At 37.9% G+C, this 20,303-nt stretch overlaps 1 protein-coding gene across 1 annotated transcript in view; it reads right to left on the bottom strand.

Moving 5' to 3' along the window:
* LOC126961587 (inositol monophosphatase 1-like) overlaps window positions 1–20,303 on the bottom strand; it is a 29,225-nt gene that overhangs the window by 8,344 nt on the left and 578 nt on the right. The window contains 7 exon segments of the mRNA XM_050802121.1: window positions 699–850; window positions 7,063–7,171; window positions 9,985–10,093; window positions 12,389–12,434; window positions 15,307–15,411; window positions 16,830–16,963; window positions 17,655–17,741. Coding sequence (XP_050658078.1) covers window positions 699–850; window positions 7,063–7,171; window positions 9,985–10,093; window positions 12,389–12,434; window positions 15,307–15,411; window positions 16,830–16,963; window positions 17,655–17,741 — 742 coding nt within the window.

Here is a 20,303-nt window from a genome sequence, read left to right as displayed (position 1 = left end):
TTTCTCCCAGATCACTGGTCAATTCTTTCAACCCAGATTCACCCTTCAGTTTAAAATTTTCACAATCAGTTGAAAGCAATTATTTAATTTCTCTAGTCTCAACACAGAAAGTGATGGTGGAGGAAGTCCATCATCAACTATCACCATTGTCACCTTCAAAGAGCTCTGGGTATAAGCCTCAGACTCAGTGACTGTCTGGGCCAAGGGTGTCCAATATTTTGGTTTCCCTGGGCCACACTGGAAGAATAAGAATTGTCTTGAGTCACACATAACATACACTAGCACTAATGACGGCTGATGAGCTAAAAATAAATTTTAAATCGCAAGAAAACTCATTATGTTTTAAGAAAGTTTACAAAGTTGTGTTGGGCAGCATTCAAAGCCATCCTGAACCACATGTGGCCCATGGGCTGCAGGTTGGACAAACTTGGTCTAGGCTTTTTCTACAGCCTTTCAGGAGTACCTGAAACTCACATTAGAAAAGGATTAGCCATTTATCATTGTAAGTCTCACATTACCATTACCTCTTATCTTTACCTCTATCTCCTAAAGTTTATTTTGATTTTGCACACAATTACATAGCTTGTTTCTGCTTCAAAAGCTGCAGTATAACATATATCAAAAAGTTTTTTAAATTTTACATATGGAGAAAAGTATAACAGATGTGTGGAGATCTGCTTCACTCTCCATAATTCTACCTGTAACATCCATTAGTACGCCACCAGCTTCAGTAACAATAATGCCAGCTCCTGCAACATCCCAACAGTGAATTCCCATTTCATAATATGCATCTGCTCCACCAGTTGCCACAAGGCACATATTAACAGCTGCTGTTCCAACACTCCGGATCCTAACAAATAGAATTTAGAAATAAAATTGGAAAAAATAATCCATGCAAGTAAGATATTCCTCCTTAACTTCACTTTAAGTGTCAACTGAAGAAACTTGGAACAGTCTAGAGGATAAAGATTTTAAGAGGTGATATCTAATTGTAAAATAAAAATATGTATAAATCTAATTATCATGGTATATTATATAAATCACAAAACCCTCACAAAGCAATACTTTAATAAGATAAACATTAAAACAATAATTTTTCATAAAAAATAAAGATAATGGTTAATTCTACAATAATGAAATGCAAGTATATTAATATTTGTCTAAATCCAGCTACTAACGCTTATATTATTTTACACACATATACACATACCCACAATGCAAATAGTCTCTAGGAGGTGTAAAATATCATGGTACGGGTCATTCTCAACTGGGTGTGCGTCATACATGTGCCTAAAGCAACAACAGCATGCCAGGCTCTGCACAGACCTAACCCTGCCGTGGAAAATTACTGTAGGTTTGCCCTCTCATAGCACCTCTTCCTTGAATTCAAGTTAAGTTGAATATGACTACACTTGATAGCAATTGTAGCAATAATTTATTCAGTAAAGAATCATCAATGTTAAAATTAATGGGTGAAAGTCTGATATTTACAGAGTGTCAAAGTGTCTCTCCACAAGATACATAATAAGTACAATATAAAAATAGCATCTTTACAATGGTCTACCATTACCAAGTGATCCAAGTTATTATCGCTCAAAATGGGACAAAAAGAAATGTGCCTGATAAAATGCACTGAGAAGGACAGAACATTACTTTTGTGGCATTCCTGCCAAAAATCCGTGATCCAAACATAATCATTAGGAAACTAGACAAATTCAAATTCAAGAGACAGACTGCAAAATAACTGGCCTATACCTCTGAAAAACGTCAAGGTCATAAAAGACAAAGACTAAGCAAGTTCTAAATTAAAGGAAATTGATGAGAAATGACAACTAAATGCAATCCATGACTCTAGACTGGACGTTGGATTAAAATGTTCAAAATTTGAATAAAGTCTTTATATTAGATTATGTATCCATGTTAATTCCCTTTTATCATTGTACTGTGGCTATGTTACACAATGTCCCTTTTATTAAAGACATACACACTGAAATGTGTATTTAGAAGACAAACGTTATCATGTCTGCTAGTTACTTTCAAGCGGTTTTTACACAAATTCTTTCTGCAACTGTTTAAAGCAATGGTAATAAGGGAGTGAGTTCTGTTCAATGAGATCTTTCACAGTTTATTTAAAAACATGGGAAACTGATGACTAATGTGGCATTTGTTTTATATCTCAAAAATAAAAGCCAAAAAATTGCACCTAAGTACATCCTTTATGCCAAAGAAATTTTAAAAAGGATTAGAATAACATAATGTCATTGATTTGGCATGTTTTCCGTCATATGTTTTTGAAGCACATCAAATCTGAGAAAGTACTAGTAAGTGCACCAAATTGCCACAGATGTTTGTTTCCCAGATAAATAAAATCAAATTAACTTTAGTGGCAGTTTTTTAGTTATAAAGAAAAGTGCATTTCCCCACTTCTCACATGAGATATGTGATATTTGATATCTCATATCATAGAATGCAAATACCAAGGTCTTTCATAATTAATTCCCTGGTATTCTATTCAGATACAGAATCCTAGGCTAGCCAAACAACAGTGATACCTACTAGTGGTGCTTCCGTCACTTCTAATGAGCATCATGGGATCTCAAGCAAGCGGTCTTGCAATCAACAAGAGAATATTCTTTTATGGAAAATATTATGAAAGGATTACCAAACAGATTACTTAACTACCAGGTAATTAAGACTACGGTGTAGATTCTGCACTATGTGTTCTGAATCTTATCTTATGTGGTCCTCCTATACAGCTGTGGTCCACCTATATAGCTAACATGGTATATTGTAAAAAGGATTACGTTTGATGTCACAAAGATTTGAGTTTGCTCCCATGTCATGTCATCAAATAAAGATTCCAATTTATTTTAGACAAATGTAGTAATGACTACAGCTAATATTTGTAATGACTACAGCTAATATAAGATAGCACCTAGCAGAGTGCCTAGCATATAAAATGTCCATAATAAAAATAGCTAATTTTATGATAAAATTATTCTCTAAACCATAATGTCAGAAAATATCATATACCATACATAGTGGATTTCATCTGCATGAATTCCTGAAAATTAAACAAAGGAAGTGGATTCAGAATAATGTACTTTGCCTCATAAATGTTGGTTCTTAGGAACTTATTAGACTGTTTCTGCTTGTTTAAAGCATTCATTCAGATTATAACTCTCTTTAGTTTAATTGTTTTGTATAAGTAATTCTGAAATCCCATTGCAAAACTGAAGAATCAGCTGAATGCAAAAGATTATAAAAGCAATCAGTAAGTTAGTACTTCTTAGTAATATTTTCCTGGTTATACTTTTGAAAAAAATCTGAAGTAAAAATTAGTTTTTATTTCAGCCAACAGCAAAATTAAAGGTTAAAGTTGTAAACCTCTTGCAGTTTTTTTATGAGTAACATAACCTTTTTATAGCCTGTGGTTACAGTCCTTGCTTCAAGACAGCAGAGTGTAGCAGCAAGTTTATTGCCTTTCCCTCAAGGGCATCATTCTGGGAGGTTCTGTAGCTATTTGACAGAGACTCTCTTTTACTTGACTCATTACTATATAGACCACATATGCATAGTACATAATTAGTTTGTACATAGTCCACTATATTTTGAAGGGTCTGAGTCCTAAGAGAAGTGCAATATTGAAGAAAGAGAAATGATCTGGGAGCCAGGATTCTAGTCATACTTCCATCCAGCTGTGCCATCTCAAGCAGCCACATCACCTACTTGAACCTCAGTCAACTCATCTACAAAATAAGGCTGGATTATTAGATATCTTTGATCAGTTCTAAGACTCTTGTAACTCAGTGATATTTTCACAAAGAAAAAGATAGAAATATTAGGTGGTGAAAATATTACCTGCTGTTATTCACAATCACCATATTTTGTTCAATAAAGGATTTTTATGATTTTTCATATAAACAACTATGGTCAAAGAAATAATATTTAATGGCCGGGTGCGGTGGCTCACGCCTGTAATCCCAGCACTCTGGGAGGCCGAGGCAAGTGAATTACAAGGTCAAGAGATCGAGACCATCCTGACTAACATGATGAAACCCCGTCTCTACTAAAAATACAAAAAATTAGCTGGGCGTGGTGGTGGGCACCTGTAGTCCCAGCTACTCTGGAGACTGAAGCAGAAGAATCACTTGAACCCCCGAGGCAGAGGTTGCAGTGAGCCGAGCTTGCGCCACTGCACTCCAGCCTGGTGACAGAGCGAGACTCCGTCTCAGAAAAAAAATAAAAATAAAAAATAAGATAGTGTTAACTGTACTAAAGTGACAGACCTCAAACCTTTAGCTTTTCTTGAAGATTTAAGGATAAAAGTAAGGATAAATATTTCCTTTTAATTTCTTCATTTATTAAACTGTCATTATAGAGGGACTCTGAGGTTTGGAGAATAATAATGGCATGCCAATTTGGAACTCCCTATACATCTCCTGGAAAATAATAAAATGAAATCAACCAGGAGGAAAAATAAAACCCGTAGGACCCATTCCATCAGTTAGAAATCAGGAAACACAAACTCTCAAACTACATCTAAGTAGAAGAAAAACAAACATATACATTCTAACAGAGCACCGGAGGCCCAAAGATACACAGAGTAGAGGAGAGAAGGCAGAAAAGACTTTGTGAGGAAGAACAGGGAGGAGCAGAGGACCCACAGGGAACAAAGACAAAACCACCCTCAGAAAAGGGTCAGTGAGACAATAAACACAAAAACAGAAACACTGAGCACAGATCAGCACTTGGTAATTCATAGTCCTGGCTACAGGTAAGGGGCTAGAAAACATGCAGAACCTGACCAGGCAGCCTCAGAGAAGCTGTGATTCTGAAGGAGAATCAGGTAAGATAGCAGAGATGGTACTCCTTGGAAACAAGTGAAGGAAAAGTAGGAACTAAGAGTGAAAACTTAAGGATCCTGCAGAAATGAATGATAAACAAAAGACAAGCCAACTCTATCTACAACCAGTAGATATTCATAAAAGAAAACGCACAGGAGGGCACAACTGGCAAAATAAGATATTCGGAAAGCAGGAACCCTAATCACAAAATGAAGTGAAAGTAGAAAAAATTAGACCACATTCACACAAAACTACTGCAAAACATCAGATGCTGTTAATAAAATGATTTTGTTTTTTCTTTTTGTTGTAAAGTCTCTCCCCCAAAACCAACAATGAAGGGGAATAAAATGAATATCAATCCAATCCGAATTAAATACTTTCAAACAAAAACTTGTGAATACTGAAAAAAAAGTTACATCAGCGATACAGAAACTAAGAGCAGAAATGGACCAAAATACATACATAAAACAAGATGGCTGAACTCAGGAAAGAAATGGGGGGGTGGAAATAAAAGACAAAACTATGTCAGGAATGAAGAATAAATTACAAGGTGCCAATAAAAGAATAGATGAAAAGAAAACTTAATAAACAGAAATTAGGAAAAGCAATAAAAGAAAGAAGTAAAAAGAAACAGAGAAAATGGCTGAAATGAAGACACAAAGGAGATGGAGCATTCCTACTGGTGTCTTTAAAGAAAAAAATAACAGAAGTGCACGAGTACTTAAACTATATCTTAAGGAAACTTCCTAGAAATTAAAAAGACATGAGCCTATATACTGAAACAGATAACTGACCCAGAATGAGCAATTCTAAGATACATCCTTTAAAAACTGTTAGCCAACAATTAAGGGGGGGAAAAAAACAGCCTCCAGTTAAAAGATAAAAGCCAAGAAAAATTAGATTTGCATCAGATTTCTCAAAAACAATATAGAAAGCAAGGCAACAGTGAAAGAACATTTTCAAGAAATTTATACTTTCATTAAGGATACTATACCCAGCCAAGCTGTCCTTCAAGTCTCAAGGCCACAGAAAAGCATTTTGGAAAATACCCAAACTCAGGGAAAACTGTGCACATATCCCCCAAGGAATCTACTAAAGGATGAACTTCTACTAAGAGGGCTATGCCCTCATGAATGGATTAATCCACTCATGGGTTAATAGATTAATGAGTTATCATAGGACTAGGACTGGTGGCTTCATAAGAAGAACAAAAACCTGAGCTAGTATGCTTAGCCCCACCATGTCACATTGTGTGCTGCCTCAGGACTCTACAAAGAATCCCCACCAGCAAGAAGGCCCTCATCAGATGCAGCCCCTTGACCTCGGACTTCTGAGCCTCTATAACTGTAAGAAATAAATTCCTTTTCATTATACATATACATTACCCAGTTTCAGGTATTGTGAGCAACAGAAAATGGACTAAGACAGACTCGTGTTGTGAAAATTTAATATAACTCTTCAGTAAAAGAGGAAATACAAGCAAATTACAGAATTCATGAAAAATAATTATAATGAAAATAAGTATCAGTATTTATGGGATATAATGAAAACAGTGATCAGATGAAAATTCATAGCCTAAATACCTACATCAATAAACATAAAGGAATTAAAATAAATTTTCTAATCAAAAAGGAAAAAAAAGGAAACAAAGTAAACCAAAAGAAAGCACGAGGATGAAAATAATTGCACAGAAAAGAAAAAACCATCTAAAGTTAAAATCCTGATTCTTTGAGAACAAACAAGGAAAAAAGCACAAATAGACAAAATAGGTGACAAAGGGGAAATAACCACTGATATAGAGAAGCCAGAAATTAATTACAAGAGTCTATCTTACAGACTTCTATGCAAATAATTTGAAAACTTAAAGGAAGTAATTTCATAGGCTGTGGAAATGTTCCAGATCAAATAAGGCTAAGGAGACACGACAACTAAAAGTAATAATGCTGACTCTAGACTGAATCCTACTCTGTTGGAAGGCAAATCTATAGAAAACATTAGCAGATTAACTGACAAAACTGAATATGGATGACAAATTAGATAAAAAGTATATTTATGAAATCAATGTTTTCATGGTTATGGAACAGAATCTCCCTATTCTTCAGAAACCATGATGTATATAATTCATTCTAAAATGGTACAGGAAAAAAAAAGGTGTGTGTATGCACGTACACATGTATACAGAGAGAGAAAGAGAGAATAATGGTAAAGAGCTTACCCATGAACAGGAATGCAAAAAAGTTTTTCCATATTAGAAAGAACAATTCTTACAGTCTCTGGTGTTCTGGAAGAGCCCAACTCAGTCACCAAGAGTGATTTGGTAATATCTAAAAAGAAAGAGTTAGGTTTCAATATTTAGAATTCGGGAAAGTATCTGACACTTGTAATTCAGAAGAAGGCATTTGTATCCCTCTTCCTTGTTTTATCGTGTTTCTTTATAAGCGTTTAAATAATAAAATACTGATTAATTAATTATCCCCAAGTGATCCTTTTTACAAGCATCAGAGTCCAGCTGCTTAGGCCCTTCCTGAAAAAGTATATAATGTAACCAATTTGCCTACATACACAATACCTTTAGTGGGAAACAGCAAATGCCTTAAATATTTAAAAAGGAAAAAGGAGAGATTAAATTCAATAAGGGATTTATGTATAGATTTGAAAGAAAACAAATTACAGTAAAATTACAGTAAAAGTAAAAATTTTACTTTACAACAAAAGTAAAATTCTCTGACATCCATTTACAAGACTGACAGGTTATCCAAGGTTTTCCATTTGAAGCTCAGGACACACCAAACACCCCACATCTCACCTCCTCTCACCAGTTGAGATGTATGTTCACCAGCTGTGGCTGTGTTTGAGCATTTCTGTAACTGTTGTACTACTTCTAATAGTTACATAATTTAGGGCTGGGTACAGTGGTTCACACCTGTAATCCCAGCACTTTGGGAGGCGGAGGTGGGCAGATCACGAGGTCAGGAGTTCGAGACCAGCCTGTCCAACATAGTGAAACCCCGTCTCTACTAAAAATACAAAAAATTAGTTGGGCATAGTGGCGCGCACCTGTAATTCCAGCTACTCCAGCGGCTGAGACAGGAGAATAGCTTAAACCCAAGAGCGGAGGTTGCAGTGATCCGAGATCACTCTACTGCACTCCAGCCTGGGTGACAGAGCAAGACTCTGTCTCAGAGGAAAAAAAAAAAAAAAAAAAAGGGTTACATAATTTAGTACTTTGTAAAGTGAAGAACGACTATGCAAAGGAAAAGAGTTGTTTCTATGAAAGCTACCATATTTCTTCAGGTCTAAGATTTGTATTTTCTCACATGTTGACATCTAGAAAAATAAGAATGCATCCTCCATTTCATGGGGTCTTAGATTTTAATAAAAAGGAAACAGCCTAAAAATCTGGTCTTAAATTAAGTGTTTGATTGAGGGGAAAAAGTATAAAAGCCTAAAAAGATTCTAAACTCAAATTGTTTTGCAAGTACTTTTAAGTTCTTGCTGCACTGAAAAGAATCTCAAAGTGCAAACTGTGGAAAATGTTTGATGTGGTTTATGGAAGAACAGTAAGTCAAAACTTCAATAAGCTGTGATAAAGAAAAAGAAAAGTTTTAATCTGCAGAATGCCAGTACCTTTAAATTATCAAGCTCAAAGAGGCATTTAAAATATACCAGCACACAGTCTCACTCCCCTGGAGTTAAATAATTACCACTTGAAGCCGCTTGCTATGGGGGCTCTAGACTCATTGATGCCAAGCAGCCATAAAATGCCATACACCCTATAATTCAACAGTGTATAGCCAATCACTAAGCAATGTTATTTCTGTAAACAAATGAGAATTCCTGAAGTATAACTTTTCTAATCATCCCCTCTCCCAGTGTGTCCCTTTTTCTTTAAAAACCTGAGCCTCTGCTAAGTTCTCTGGAGCACACTCCAGGGTAATCTAGAAGTGTGTCCTGGGCTGCAGTCCTCAACTTGGGCCCAAATAAACTCTCTACATTAATTTTGCCTGCGCTTCCTTTTTTGAGGCCGACAGATGTAATAGAGAAGGAAGAACTTAAATTGCCATTTGGCTCATATAAAATATGTCTCATTTTCAGTGATTCCCAGCTTTAATGGGCTTTCCCCCCCCCATTTACTTCGTAGTAATTGGTCCTAGAGGCATCAGATCAGAAGAATTCTATAAAGAATTTTAGATGCAGTAGATAAAACATAAACCATGAACTCCACAAGGACAGTGTGAAAGGAAAATAAATCTGAGGACCCAAAAATCACTAAGCCAAGGGAAAAGTCAAGCTGGGAACTGTGTCAGGCAATCCTGCCTCCCATTTAATTCCTAAATAAGACACCTACAAAGGCAAAAGAGCTACATACCTCCCTTACAATTTCCCCACAAGGAAATTCCTTGTGGACCTCAAGATCTTTACCCTTAAACAGTTCTGGCTGAATTTTGCCCTGGCAATGTAGACTGATAGCTTATCTTCACAGGTGTGGGACAGAAAGTCATCCCTCTGCTCACCTGAGACAAACTCATATCTGATCGCTTCCTCTGCCCTATTGTTTATGTAAAAATGCAGATTCACTGAGCCAGACTCAACTGTGTATTTAAAGGCTGATTACAGAGTTAAAAGAATGTAATCATTTGTCATTTATCTACCTATAACCTGAACACCGCCCCCTTCCCCACTTCTAGTTGTCCTGCCTTTATGTACATCTTACACATATTGATGTTTCATGACTCCCTAAAATGTATAAAAGCAAACTGTATCCCAATCACCTTGGGCACATGTCGTAAGGACCTCCTGAGGCTGTGTCATGAGTGCATCCTTAACCTTGGCAAAATAAACTTCTAAACCAATTGAGACCTGTCTCAGATATTTAGGGTTCACAATCGGAAGCCAGTCTTAATCATCTTCCTATCTCTATCACAAAATATAATGTTGAGCCTGAAGTGTTTGCTCAATTACATTTCTTTCCCTACTTCCACTCCACATTCAAAACTGAAGTAAAAAAGTATAAAGAGATAATAAACACAATTTATGAATCAGTTAACACTTGGAGAATTCCACAGGTGAACATTAAAAAACAATAAAATATTGAGTACACAATATGAATAGCACCAAAAATTGGAATTAACCCTACCTTCTTGTTGTGAAACTTGTAGTTTTTGACCATTACAAAAGGCACCTTTTCCTTTTCTGGCAGTGTACATCTTGTCTTCCACACAGCTGTACACAACTCCAAATTCTATCTGCAGAGGAAATCAAGTTTCCTTTACCAAACCTAAGTATTTTTCATATACTTTTTTCTAAGAAAATAACAAGGCAAGCTGGTATACCGACTAATAACAATGGACTGAAATGGCTAAACTGTGGGACACTTAAAATGTTAATTTCCAGACTAATTAAGAGAAAGAGGTCACCAGAACTGATATTCTTGACTCTCCTCCCATCCAAGTCCAGATCTAAGAACACCCACCTCACCTCTCTTCCTCCTGCCTCAGAAGACAGGGCTTTCCTCGTTTCCAAGTGAACACTTCTCCGGTGTTAGGACTCCTACCCTCACAGACATTCTCTCAAAAACTGCTCCATCAGCTGATTCCCTCGTCTCTTGGATTTTTCTTCTTACACCTTCTCATTAAATTTCTCTCCTCCTTACAAAACTTTTGAAATGTTATTCTACCCTTTTCCCTTCCCTGCCAATGAGTAACTTTGCATCTCTTATTCTCCTCTTAATATATTACAATGTGGCTTCTGCCTAAATCACTCATTCTTCTGAAAGTCCCACAGAGAATATAAACAAACTTTGTTTATTGCCTCAAATGCCTTGTCTGACGAATTGGAGCCTGCTGGCTCAACACTTACTCAATACTTAATTTACTACCTTCATGTTCCCAGCATTATTCTCTTAGTTCTACCTCACCTACTAATTCGTCTCAGAGTTATGACTTTAGAACATTCTTTTCTGCCTCACCCTGAAAAGTTAGGCACCTCAGGCTTTTTTCTTCCTTCTCCCATTGCTTCAATTTCCCTTTTAGCTCTCCATATTCACACAGGTTGGTTCTTTCCAGTCCACAAATTCATTTTGGCTCCCATCAACCTCATAATCGGGGGAAGAACCTATGGTTCCAAACTTAGTCTTGCAGAATTTCAAAGACAAAATCACTCATTGCCTGATCACCTCCCATTCCTTCCCCATAAATCTCTTTCATATTTAATCTTAAAAATACTTCCCAATTTTGCATTTCCTTGGCTATTCTCACTGCCTATACTTAGTTCAGAATCACCCACACCCCAGTATAATCTCTACATTGCTAGAATTATCTGTCACTTTCCACTTCAAAACCTCTACTGGTTCCCAACTACCTAGAAACAAAAACAATTTTCTTGCATGGACTGGCCACAGTGCCTCACAGTAAGGCCAAACTAACCTCTGTCCTGGCCACTTGGAGCACTTCCCTCTCCATGAACATCTCACCGTTCCCCACACATATCATGGTCTTCAATTTCTCCAAGCTGTTCTTTCTGATTAAAACGCTTTTCTCTTCCCACCCACTCCCACCCCCCTGCCGCCAATCTGGAAAACCCCTAGTTTTCTAAGGGCCGACTCACATGACCAACTTCTAAGACCCCTGCTGTTATGAAGATTTTACCAACCCACTCTCAGAAGAACTGGTGACATCATGTGTTCCCACAGTATTTTTTTTCACGGTTCCACCACATATCATCTCACCTGTTCACACATCTAACTTTGTGCTGAGCTGTGAGTTCAATGGCAGGGCCAGCACATAGCCCAGAGCTGATTATATACTGAATGCTCACTTAGCTTCTTCTGGACATTCTCACTAATTAATACAACCCTGGGGCTAAGCTGTCATTTGTCTAATTTGTGTTTTACGTTCAGAAATATTATAACTGCTTTTATACATGTTGATTTTACATTATGAAAAGTTCCTTGAAGATAGGTAGGTAAAATGTTAGTAACCACTCTTCAGTGTTTGACCAACTAAGTAGCCAAATGCAAGGAAATGCTATAGCTATGTGTTTTATGCTGCCAGACTTTAGACATAAGTATTTGGACATAAGACATAACCTGAACTATGTGTAGGTTCCTAAGGAGAGTCTGTATTTTCCAGCTATGCTTTGGCCCCTGCTACTTGCTGGTTTCTAAATGTATTTCTTCACTAACACCTACTAAAGCATTCCCAGCTCAAATCTCACCTCTTCCACGAAGCATTTTGGATCACGTATCAACTGCTATCCCATCTGACTCTATCACATATATAATGGTTACTAAATACTGAGTTGTATTTCAGTTACTTGTGTATATTTTCTCCTTACAACTCCTGCTTCTTAGAATACATTAAATTTTATTCAATGGAAATGTACCATGAAAATTTTAACAGTCCTGTAGCTTATATTCAAAATAATGCAGTTATATAAATCAAATATATAGACAAACCTGAATTTATTATGAAAACACATTTACTTTTTCTCAGAAAATGAGAGCAAGGCATATAATCAAATATACGTTTAAAAAAACATACCTTTTTATTTACAGCAAAGCCAATTGAAACAGCTACAAAAGGAAATCTTTTTTTAAAAAAAAGGACAAAACACAAATTAACCAACATAGAACTTTTGCTAATAAAATTAATCTTTTCATAATATAAGTGTTCTTAAAATTTTTCCTATAAGAAGTCTCATCTCCACTCCCCACAAAATCTAAGATGCAGAACAGTTTGTACAGTATACAACCCTTTGTAAACAGGACAAAGTGGAGGTATTATACACACATACCCACACACACACACACGTTCACACAGGACGCTTCTACAGGCATGAAACATCTCTGAAAGGATTCACAAGAAACTCCTAACAGTGGTCATCTCCAGAGATGGATCCTGGGAAACCCGAAATAGAAGTGCGAAGGGCATTTTGCACCGCGTTTTCTATCTTTTGAAGGTCAAATTCTATGAATATAGTAGCTATGTAAAAATATTTTTTCATGGCCGCACACAGTGGCTCACTTCTCCCAGCACTAATTTAGGAGGCCAAGGCAGGAGGATCACTTGAGCCCAGGAGTTTGAGACCAGCCTGGCTGGTCAACATGGCAAGATCCTGTCTCTACAAAAAAAAATTACAAAATTATCTGAGTGTGGTGGTGCATGCCTATAGTCCAAGCTTCCCCAGTAGGCTGAGGCAGAGGATCCCTTGAGCCGAGAAGGTGAAGGCTGCAGTGAGCCGTAATCATGCCATTGCACGCCAGCCTGGGTGACAGAGACGCTGTCCCCCTTAAAAAAAAAAAAGCCAAAATTGTAAAAACTTTTAAATCAATTTGGTTAAAAAAGAAAACCATAAAAACTTTTAAATCGATTTGGTTAAAAAGCATATATTTTAGTGATTTTTTCTTTTTCTTTCTTTATCTTTTTTTTTTTTTTTTTTTTCTGGAGACGAAGTTTAGCTCTTGTTGCCCAGGCTGGAGTGCAAAGGCATGATCTCAGCTCACTGCAACCTCCACCTCCCAGGTTCAAGTGATTCTCCTGCCTCACCCTCCCAAGTAGCTGGGATTACAAGCACGTGCCACCACACTCAGCTAATTTTGTATTTTTAGTAGAGACAGGGTTTCTCCATATTGGTCAGGCTGGTCTCGAACTCCCGACCTCAGGTGATCCACCGGCCTCAGCTTCCCAAAGTGCTGGGATTACAGGCATGAGCCACTGCGCCTGGCCTGTGATTTTTTTTCCCCTATGTCCTAGATCATGATAAACACAAATACTACAGTGGACAAAATAAATGACTGTCACTTGTCTCTACTCCAACAGCAAACTTTAGGCTTGGCCTCTGAAAAGTAGACTTTGAGCCAAAATTTTTCCATAGCTGCATGATAGTCTGAACACAGGTTGTAACTGCTGACTCACAAGACAATTAAGATCAAGGAAATAGACAAGATCAAGGTTCAACTATTGAAACTAAAGCTATTGAAAATAAAAACTTTTAAATATGTAATAAAGTTTCTAACAAAAATAAGATATGATACACAGTGTATTGTACAGTCTTCTCTTCTGTGAAAATATATTAGCATCTTTCCACATTTAAAAGATACAACATTCTATCACATATAGATTCTAAACCTTAGCTTTGTAGACTTCAAGGATTGTATATATAGTACGGATGTGTATGACTACATGGGAACTTCAAATATGACATCTATATGTAATCCCACCAGAAGCAGCTACTAATTTTAACTCTCACGGGCAATTCCATCAGGCTTTCTTCTAGTAATATCATATACTTACTCTGTGCCAGGCACTATACTAAGTTCTTATATGAATGTACTATTCGTAGAGTTGAGTTGCAATTCTACGAGGCAAGTACTATTAATATGGCCTTTTTATAAATGTTTTTTAATACTGTGGCCTAGAAAGGTTAACTAACTTGCCTAAGGTGAAAAAGCCAGCAAAAAAGCACCAGAATGCAAGTCTATTGATCCTAACATCCAAGCAATTTTTTTTTTTTTTTTTTTTTGCTGGTCCCGGCCCCAACCCCATCCCCCTAAGGGCTAAGGGGAGGGGCCTCCCCTGCACTTTTTAACACTGCTTTTCACTCCTGGACTGAACTCATTCTATGTCGACAACACTCTCCAAGAGTGACTGCATTAGTTTTACTAAAATACATTTTTTTTAACATAGTTTAAATTTTTAAAATTTATTTTTATTTTTTGAAAACATATTTTTGGCCAGGTGCAGTGGCTCACGCTTGTAATCCCAGCACTTTGGGAGGCTGAGGCAGGTGATCACCTGAGGTCAGGAGTTCAAGACCAGCCTGGGCAACCTGGTGAAACCCTGCCTCTATTAAAAATAGAAAAATCAGTCGGGCGTGGTGGCAGGTGCCTGTAATCCCACCTACTTAGGAGGCTGAGGCAGGAGAACCGCTTGAACCTGGGAGGTGGAGGTTGCAGTGAGCCGAGACCGTGCCATTGCATCCCAGCCTGGCCAACAAGAGCGAAACTCCATCTCAAAAAACAAAACAGAAACAAACAAAACATATTTTTACATAGTTACTACTAATAGATCCATATTAGTAGATCCATATAAATCTATGGTATGTGCCACTCAAAGAACAGAAAATGGCATTCAGGGCAAAGTGCCCTTCCCACTCTCAAAGCAGCAATGTTGTTTGCTTCCCTTTTTAGATAGCGCCAACAGCGGGAAAAAGAATGGTGAACAGGGCACTTGGCACCACAGGACAAGATCACATTAATATTTCTTTACCTCCTCCATATCTGATAAGTCTGCATAATACATTTTGCTCCACTATTACATTTTATATACACTTTATTAGAATAAAGAAGCATAAACAAAGTATACAATTTTCTAAAGTGTACATGTTCCTAAACAGAGTATCTACAGGTCAATCCAGTTAATATGCAAAGAGTAATTATATTAGAAATTTAAAAACATACCTATGTACAAAGTTAGTTGTTCCATCAATAGGGTCAATGATCCATGTGGGGTTGTTGGTTAAGATACTTTTTTCTCCAGCTGCCACAGATTCCTCACCAATGAAACTAAAAGCAAGCAGGACAAACTTTTAATCTTTACATTGATTTCAACAATTTCCAAATCATAACATTTCCTTAGCTACACAGAGTACTATAAAACATAGCAGGCCAGGCGTGGGGGTTCACGCCTGTAATCTCAGCACTTTGGGAGGCTGGGGCGGGCAGATCACCTGAGGCAGAAGTTCAAGACCAGCCTGGCCAACGTGGTGAAACCCTGTCTCTACTAAAAATACAAAAATTAGCCAGGCATGGTGGCAGGCACCTGTAATCCCAGCAACTTGGAAGGCTGAGGCAGGAGAATGGCTTTAGCCTGGCAGGTGGAGGTTGTAGGGAGCTGAGATTGTGCCACTGCACTCCAGCCTGGGTAACTGAGCGAGACTCTGTCTCAGGAAAACAAACAAAAACAAACAAACAAACAAACAAAAAAACATAGCAAAAGTCTGTACCCTACACTTTTCTATTGTTGCTTCTTCTTCTTTCAGGTAAAGACTGATAAATGTAAGGAAGTTTTAATTTCTTTCCCGCAGAAAAATTTCAAAATTCAAATTCTAAGATGTTATACCAGGGTAAGGTGTGTCCACACACACATTTGCAGCAGACGAGAAATCATTAAGAAAATGTAATGATGTTTAAAATAGGGGCCAGGTGTGGTGGCTCATGTCTGTAATCCTAACACTTTGGGAGGCTGAGGCGGGCAGATCATGAGGTCAGGAGTTCGAGACCAGCCTGACCAACACGGTGAAACCCTGTCTCTATTAAAAATACAAACATAAGCCAGGCATGGTGGTGCGTGCCTGTAATCCCAGCTACTCAGGAGGTTGAGGAAGGAGAATCACTTGAACCTGGGAGGCGGAGGTTGCAGTGAGGCGAGATCGCGCCACTGCACTCCAGCCTGCGTGACAGAGCGAGACTCTGACTAAAAAAAGGTCCAGACACTCTCTAATATTCTCCTCCCTTCAAGAGGCAGAGCCTAATATCCCTTCCTTGAGTGTGAGCTATGCACAGATACTTGTTTCTAACCAATAAAGTGTAAGTGACAGTATATAAAACTTTGGAGACTTGTTCACAAAATGCCCCTCTAATTTGCATCTGGTTCAGACTGTTTCTCCCTCCCTGTGCCACCTGCACCGGACCAGATGTTAGCTTCCACGTTGTGAGTTACTCTGTAAAGAGGCTACATGGTAAGGAACTGAGAGAAGCTACCAGCAGACAACTCCCCCAGGAACTGACATCTGCCAACAATCACATGACTGAATGGATCCTTGAGTTCCAGTCCAACCTTCAGTTGACTGCAGCTCTGACCAACACTTTGACTGTAACTTCATGGAAGACCTTAGCAAGACCCATGTAGTCAAGCTACTCTCATATGCAGAACCCCAAAGGTGAGATAATAAACATTTCCTGTACAGAATAAATCAAAATACCTGTGAGATGGATACTTTTCCTTTATGGAAGAGATAAGCATTTTTTCAACTTTTTGGTCTGTAGCAGTTACCAAATCAACCGGAGAACTTTTCAGCATAACATTCATTTCATTTTTTAGAGCTTCACAAACTACCTAAAAAGAGGTTTTGGTAAGCAAATAGAAAAGGCATAATTTTAAACAAACAGATAAAAATACATAAATGGTTTAAGACATTCAATCTGTCTTAAATAATATTCTTTAAAGACATTCTTAAAAATGTCTTACATCTATAAAATAAGCCTTTAATAGTTACGTCTTTCTAAAAACAAAAATTATATAATCTTACATCTTATTTTAGATTCACAACTGTCATCACAGAAAATTTGATCATATAAAATCAGGGTATATGCTCTATTTCAAGTATTTAGTAAAATGAAAATAAATGTAGATTGATCAAACTATGTATTTTATTTAACAAGGCAGGCTGGGTGTGGTGGTTCACACATGTAATCCCAGCACTTTGGGAGACCAAGGTGGTCCAGGAATTCAAGACCAGCCTGGACCCTCATCTCCAAACAAAAATTTAAAAAATGAAAAGTAGCTGGACATGGTGGCTCATGCCTGCTGCAGTCCCAGCTACTCAGGAGGCTGAAGTGGGAGGACTGCTTGAGCCCAAGCCTGGGAAGTTGAGACTGGAGTGAGCCATGATCCCGCCACTACATTCCAGCTTGGGTGACAAGCAAGACCGTTTCAAAAAAAGAAACCAAACCAAAACAAACAAAACAAGGCAACAACACAGTGTCCCCACCAATCACATTATAACTGACAAAATCTTAGCTCATACCTCTCCAGCTCGTCTTGCTAGAGTTACTGCATAATCCATGCATTCCTGCCAAGGATCAGCCATCTTCTGAAAATATTTGACAAATATCTGTACAAAGTAGTTACAACTGTCTTAGTACTCTTAATTATAGAATAGTTAGTTCACAAAAGCATCTTAATTAGAAACAGACTGTCATTTCAGGATTCACCCCCTGCCCTAGAGTTTTTCCCAAGATTTATGCCTATACCCAGTAAAAAACATTTCTCACCTAAATTACCTCATTTCTATATTAAAATATTTTCATAATAAAGACTATTCTATGAAATTGTTTCCCAGTGTGTCCATACCATATTACACTTTTTAAAAAAAACAAACAAAACATTCGTTTGGAGAATAGATAAGAAACAACGCAAGAAATACTTTAAAAGTTAGCATAATATTTGGGAGGAGAATAAAGTGAAAACAAGAGAAAGAACACTGGGAATACTAAAAAAGAACCTTGAAGGGAAACAGCAAAAGGTACTCAAAAAATTACGTGTAAAGATGAAGAACTTAAGGCTCAGAGATGAGAAATAATTTTCCCAAAATTACAGACAACTGACACAGAACTTGGACTCAATTCTGATTTTAAAGTCCATTGCTCTTTGTATTATAACATTCTGAGAAAGGAAAATTCCAGGACCAAAAAAATAATAAAAAAGCAAATTTGTTTCCCTGAGTTTCAGAGAGGGGGGGAAAAAAAACGAACATGTATTTGTGTTCCAAACTGTCCAGCTTTCCACTGACTTCTGAAGACTAAAATAACTCACCACTGGCTTGATCACACTCTGAAGTCTGCATCTAGCACAGTAAAGCTTTTTAAGCTGTCAGACTAAAAACTGTGGCACCATTTAAAAAGCAACCCTAATTTTGTCTCCTTTCCAATAGAAAATAATAGACACAGAGTCACATCTTGAAGACTATTCATCTTGGGGCCCACATTATAGGAAAGAGGACAGGAGTGGAAAGGAAGGGCAAAAGACCCACACGCCAAATTTCTACCTGATAAAACATTTTTTAAAATTTTGTTTTAAAGGAAGCCACTCTGTGAGTCATATAAGCAACTCCTTCAAGCTCTTCACGAATTGTTTCCAAACTTTTTTTTTCCACTCTTACTCCCATTCTGCTCCACTAGTCTTAACAGAACTAGATGTTCTCAAGCTGTACCTGCTTTCCTGCCAGAAACAGCTCAAGCCACTCACACTCCTGCCTTCTAACAGCACTAATGTAACTCTACAAATTCTTCAGGACCCATTTCAAAAGCTACTGTCTCTTCTAGGGATTCTCCACCCAGAAGTCACTATGTCCTTCACCCTTCAATAGATGTTTACTGAATACCTATAATATGCTATACACTGCACCATGGGGAGGAAAATCAGGTCCTGTTCACACTTTCCAGGAGGGACTCAATATTAATAAAAAACTAAAGACTACATGCAAAATAACAACTGGAATAATAAAAGTTAAGGAGGAGAAGTGCAATCAGAAGCGTCTAAAAGGGAGGTTTCACCTGGACTTAGGCATCAGATCAGGTTTCCCTGAAGACAAGATTAAACCAAGAGGAGAAGAACAAGTGAACACGCATGAACTCACTCAACTGCAGGATGCCTGGTGCATGAAGACTAACTGAAGGGCCTAAGTGTGACAGCTCAGACTAAGGGAAACAGGAGGAATAAAGCTGGGGAGGTAGTGGGGATCATCCCCTACAGGGGGGCCTTACGGATAAGACACTGATTGAAGAGGCTTCAGGAATCACTTCATTGTGGCTACTGAATAGAAGGGTAGAAAATGGGTGTGGATACAGGGTTAGCAGATTTACATTCAGGATGCAGTGGTGGGAGGATACCTGATGATTGGCTGAAACTTGGGAGGGAAGCTTTGCTGTTAGAGAAGTTAAGAGAGTCAAGAGATACCTGTTTTGAGGAAATCAGTAACAGATTGGCTACAGAGTACCAGGGACAGGAAGAGTCCAGATTTCCCACTCTGGCAACTGTATGGATAATGGTCACAGTCTACTGAAACAGGGAGCAAGAAAAAAAGAGTCAAGTTTGGGATATAGGTAGGAGTTTGAGAGATCAGGAGTTTAATTAGCAGAAGATGAGAGGCCTCTGTAAAATCAAAAGATGTCAGTTATGCAGCTAAATCATGGATCCGTAAAATCAAAAGATGTCAGTTATGCAGCTAAATCATGGATCCTGAGCGCACAGGTATGGCCTGCAGATAGAAACATGTAAGTTACTTGAGCAGACAGCAACTGAGGTCCTGAGTCTGGACATCGTTGGATAGGCATGATTGACAACTGCATAGAAATGTGATCCCACAAAATCAGTATGATCCAAATGGAGCAGACTGACTGTGGAAACCCAGCAAGGACTGTCTTCAGATTCGTCTTGGCCTCTGTCCAGCATTCCTTTCTCCTGTATATGGGGCAAGACCCCTACTGAAATGGGGGTCTTAAGATCTACAACCAGACAAGGTAGGTCAGAGAATTTCTTCATGGTCAGTTCTAAGACAGAAAGGCGGGCCAAGATTCCTGTCAAGGGCTATGGGAGTTATGAGCCAGGAATGGTGGATGAAAACCATATATATACACACACACACACACACACACACTTAAGATATATACACACT

The sequence above is a fragment of the Macaca thibetana genome, chromosome 8 (assembly GCF_024542745.1).
Source record: "Macaca thibetana thibetana isolate TM-01 chromosome 8, ASM2454274v1, whole genome shotgun sequence".
NCBI classification, from domain to species: domain Eukaryota; kingdom Metazoa; phylum Chordata; class Mammalia; order Primates; family Cercopithecidae; genus Macaca; species Macaca thibetana.
Note: the sequence above shows the minus strand (reverse complement) of the source record. Positions and strands in the feature narration are given on the sequence as shown.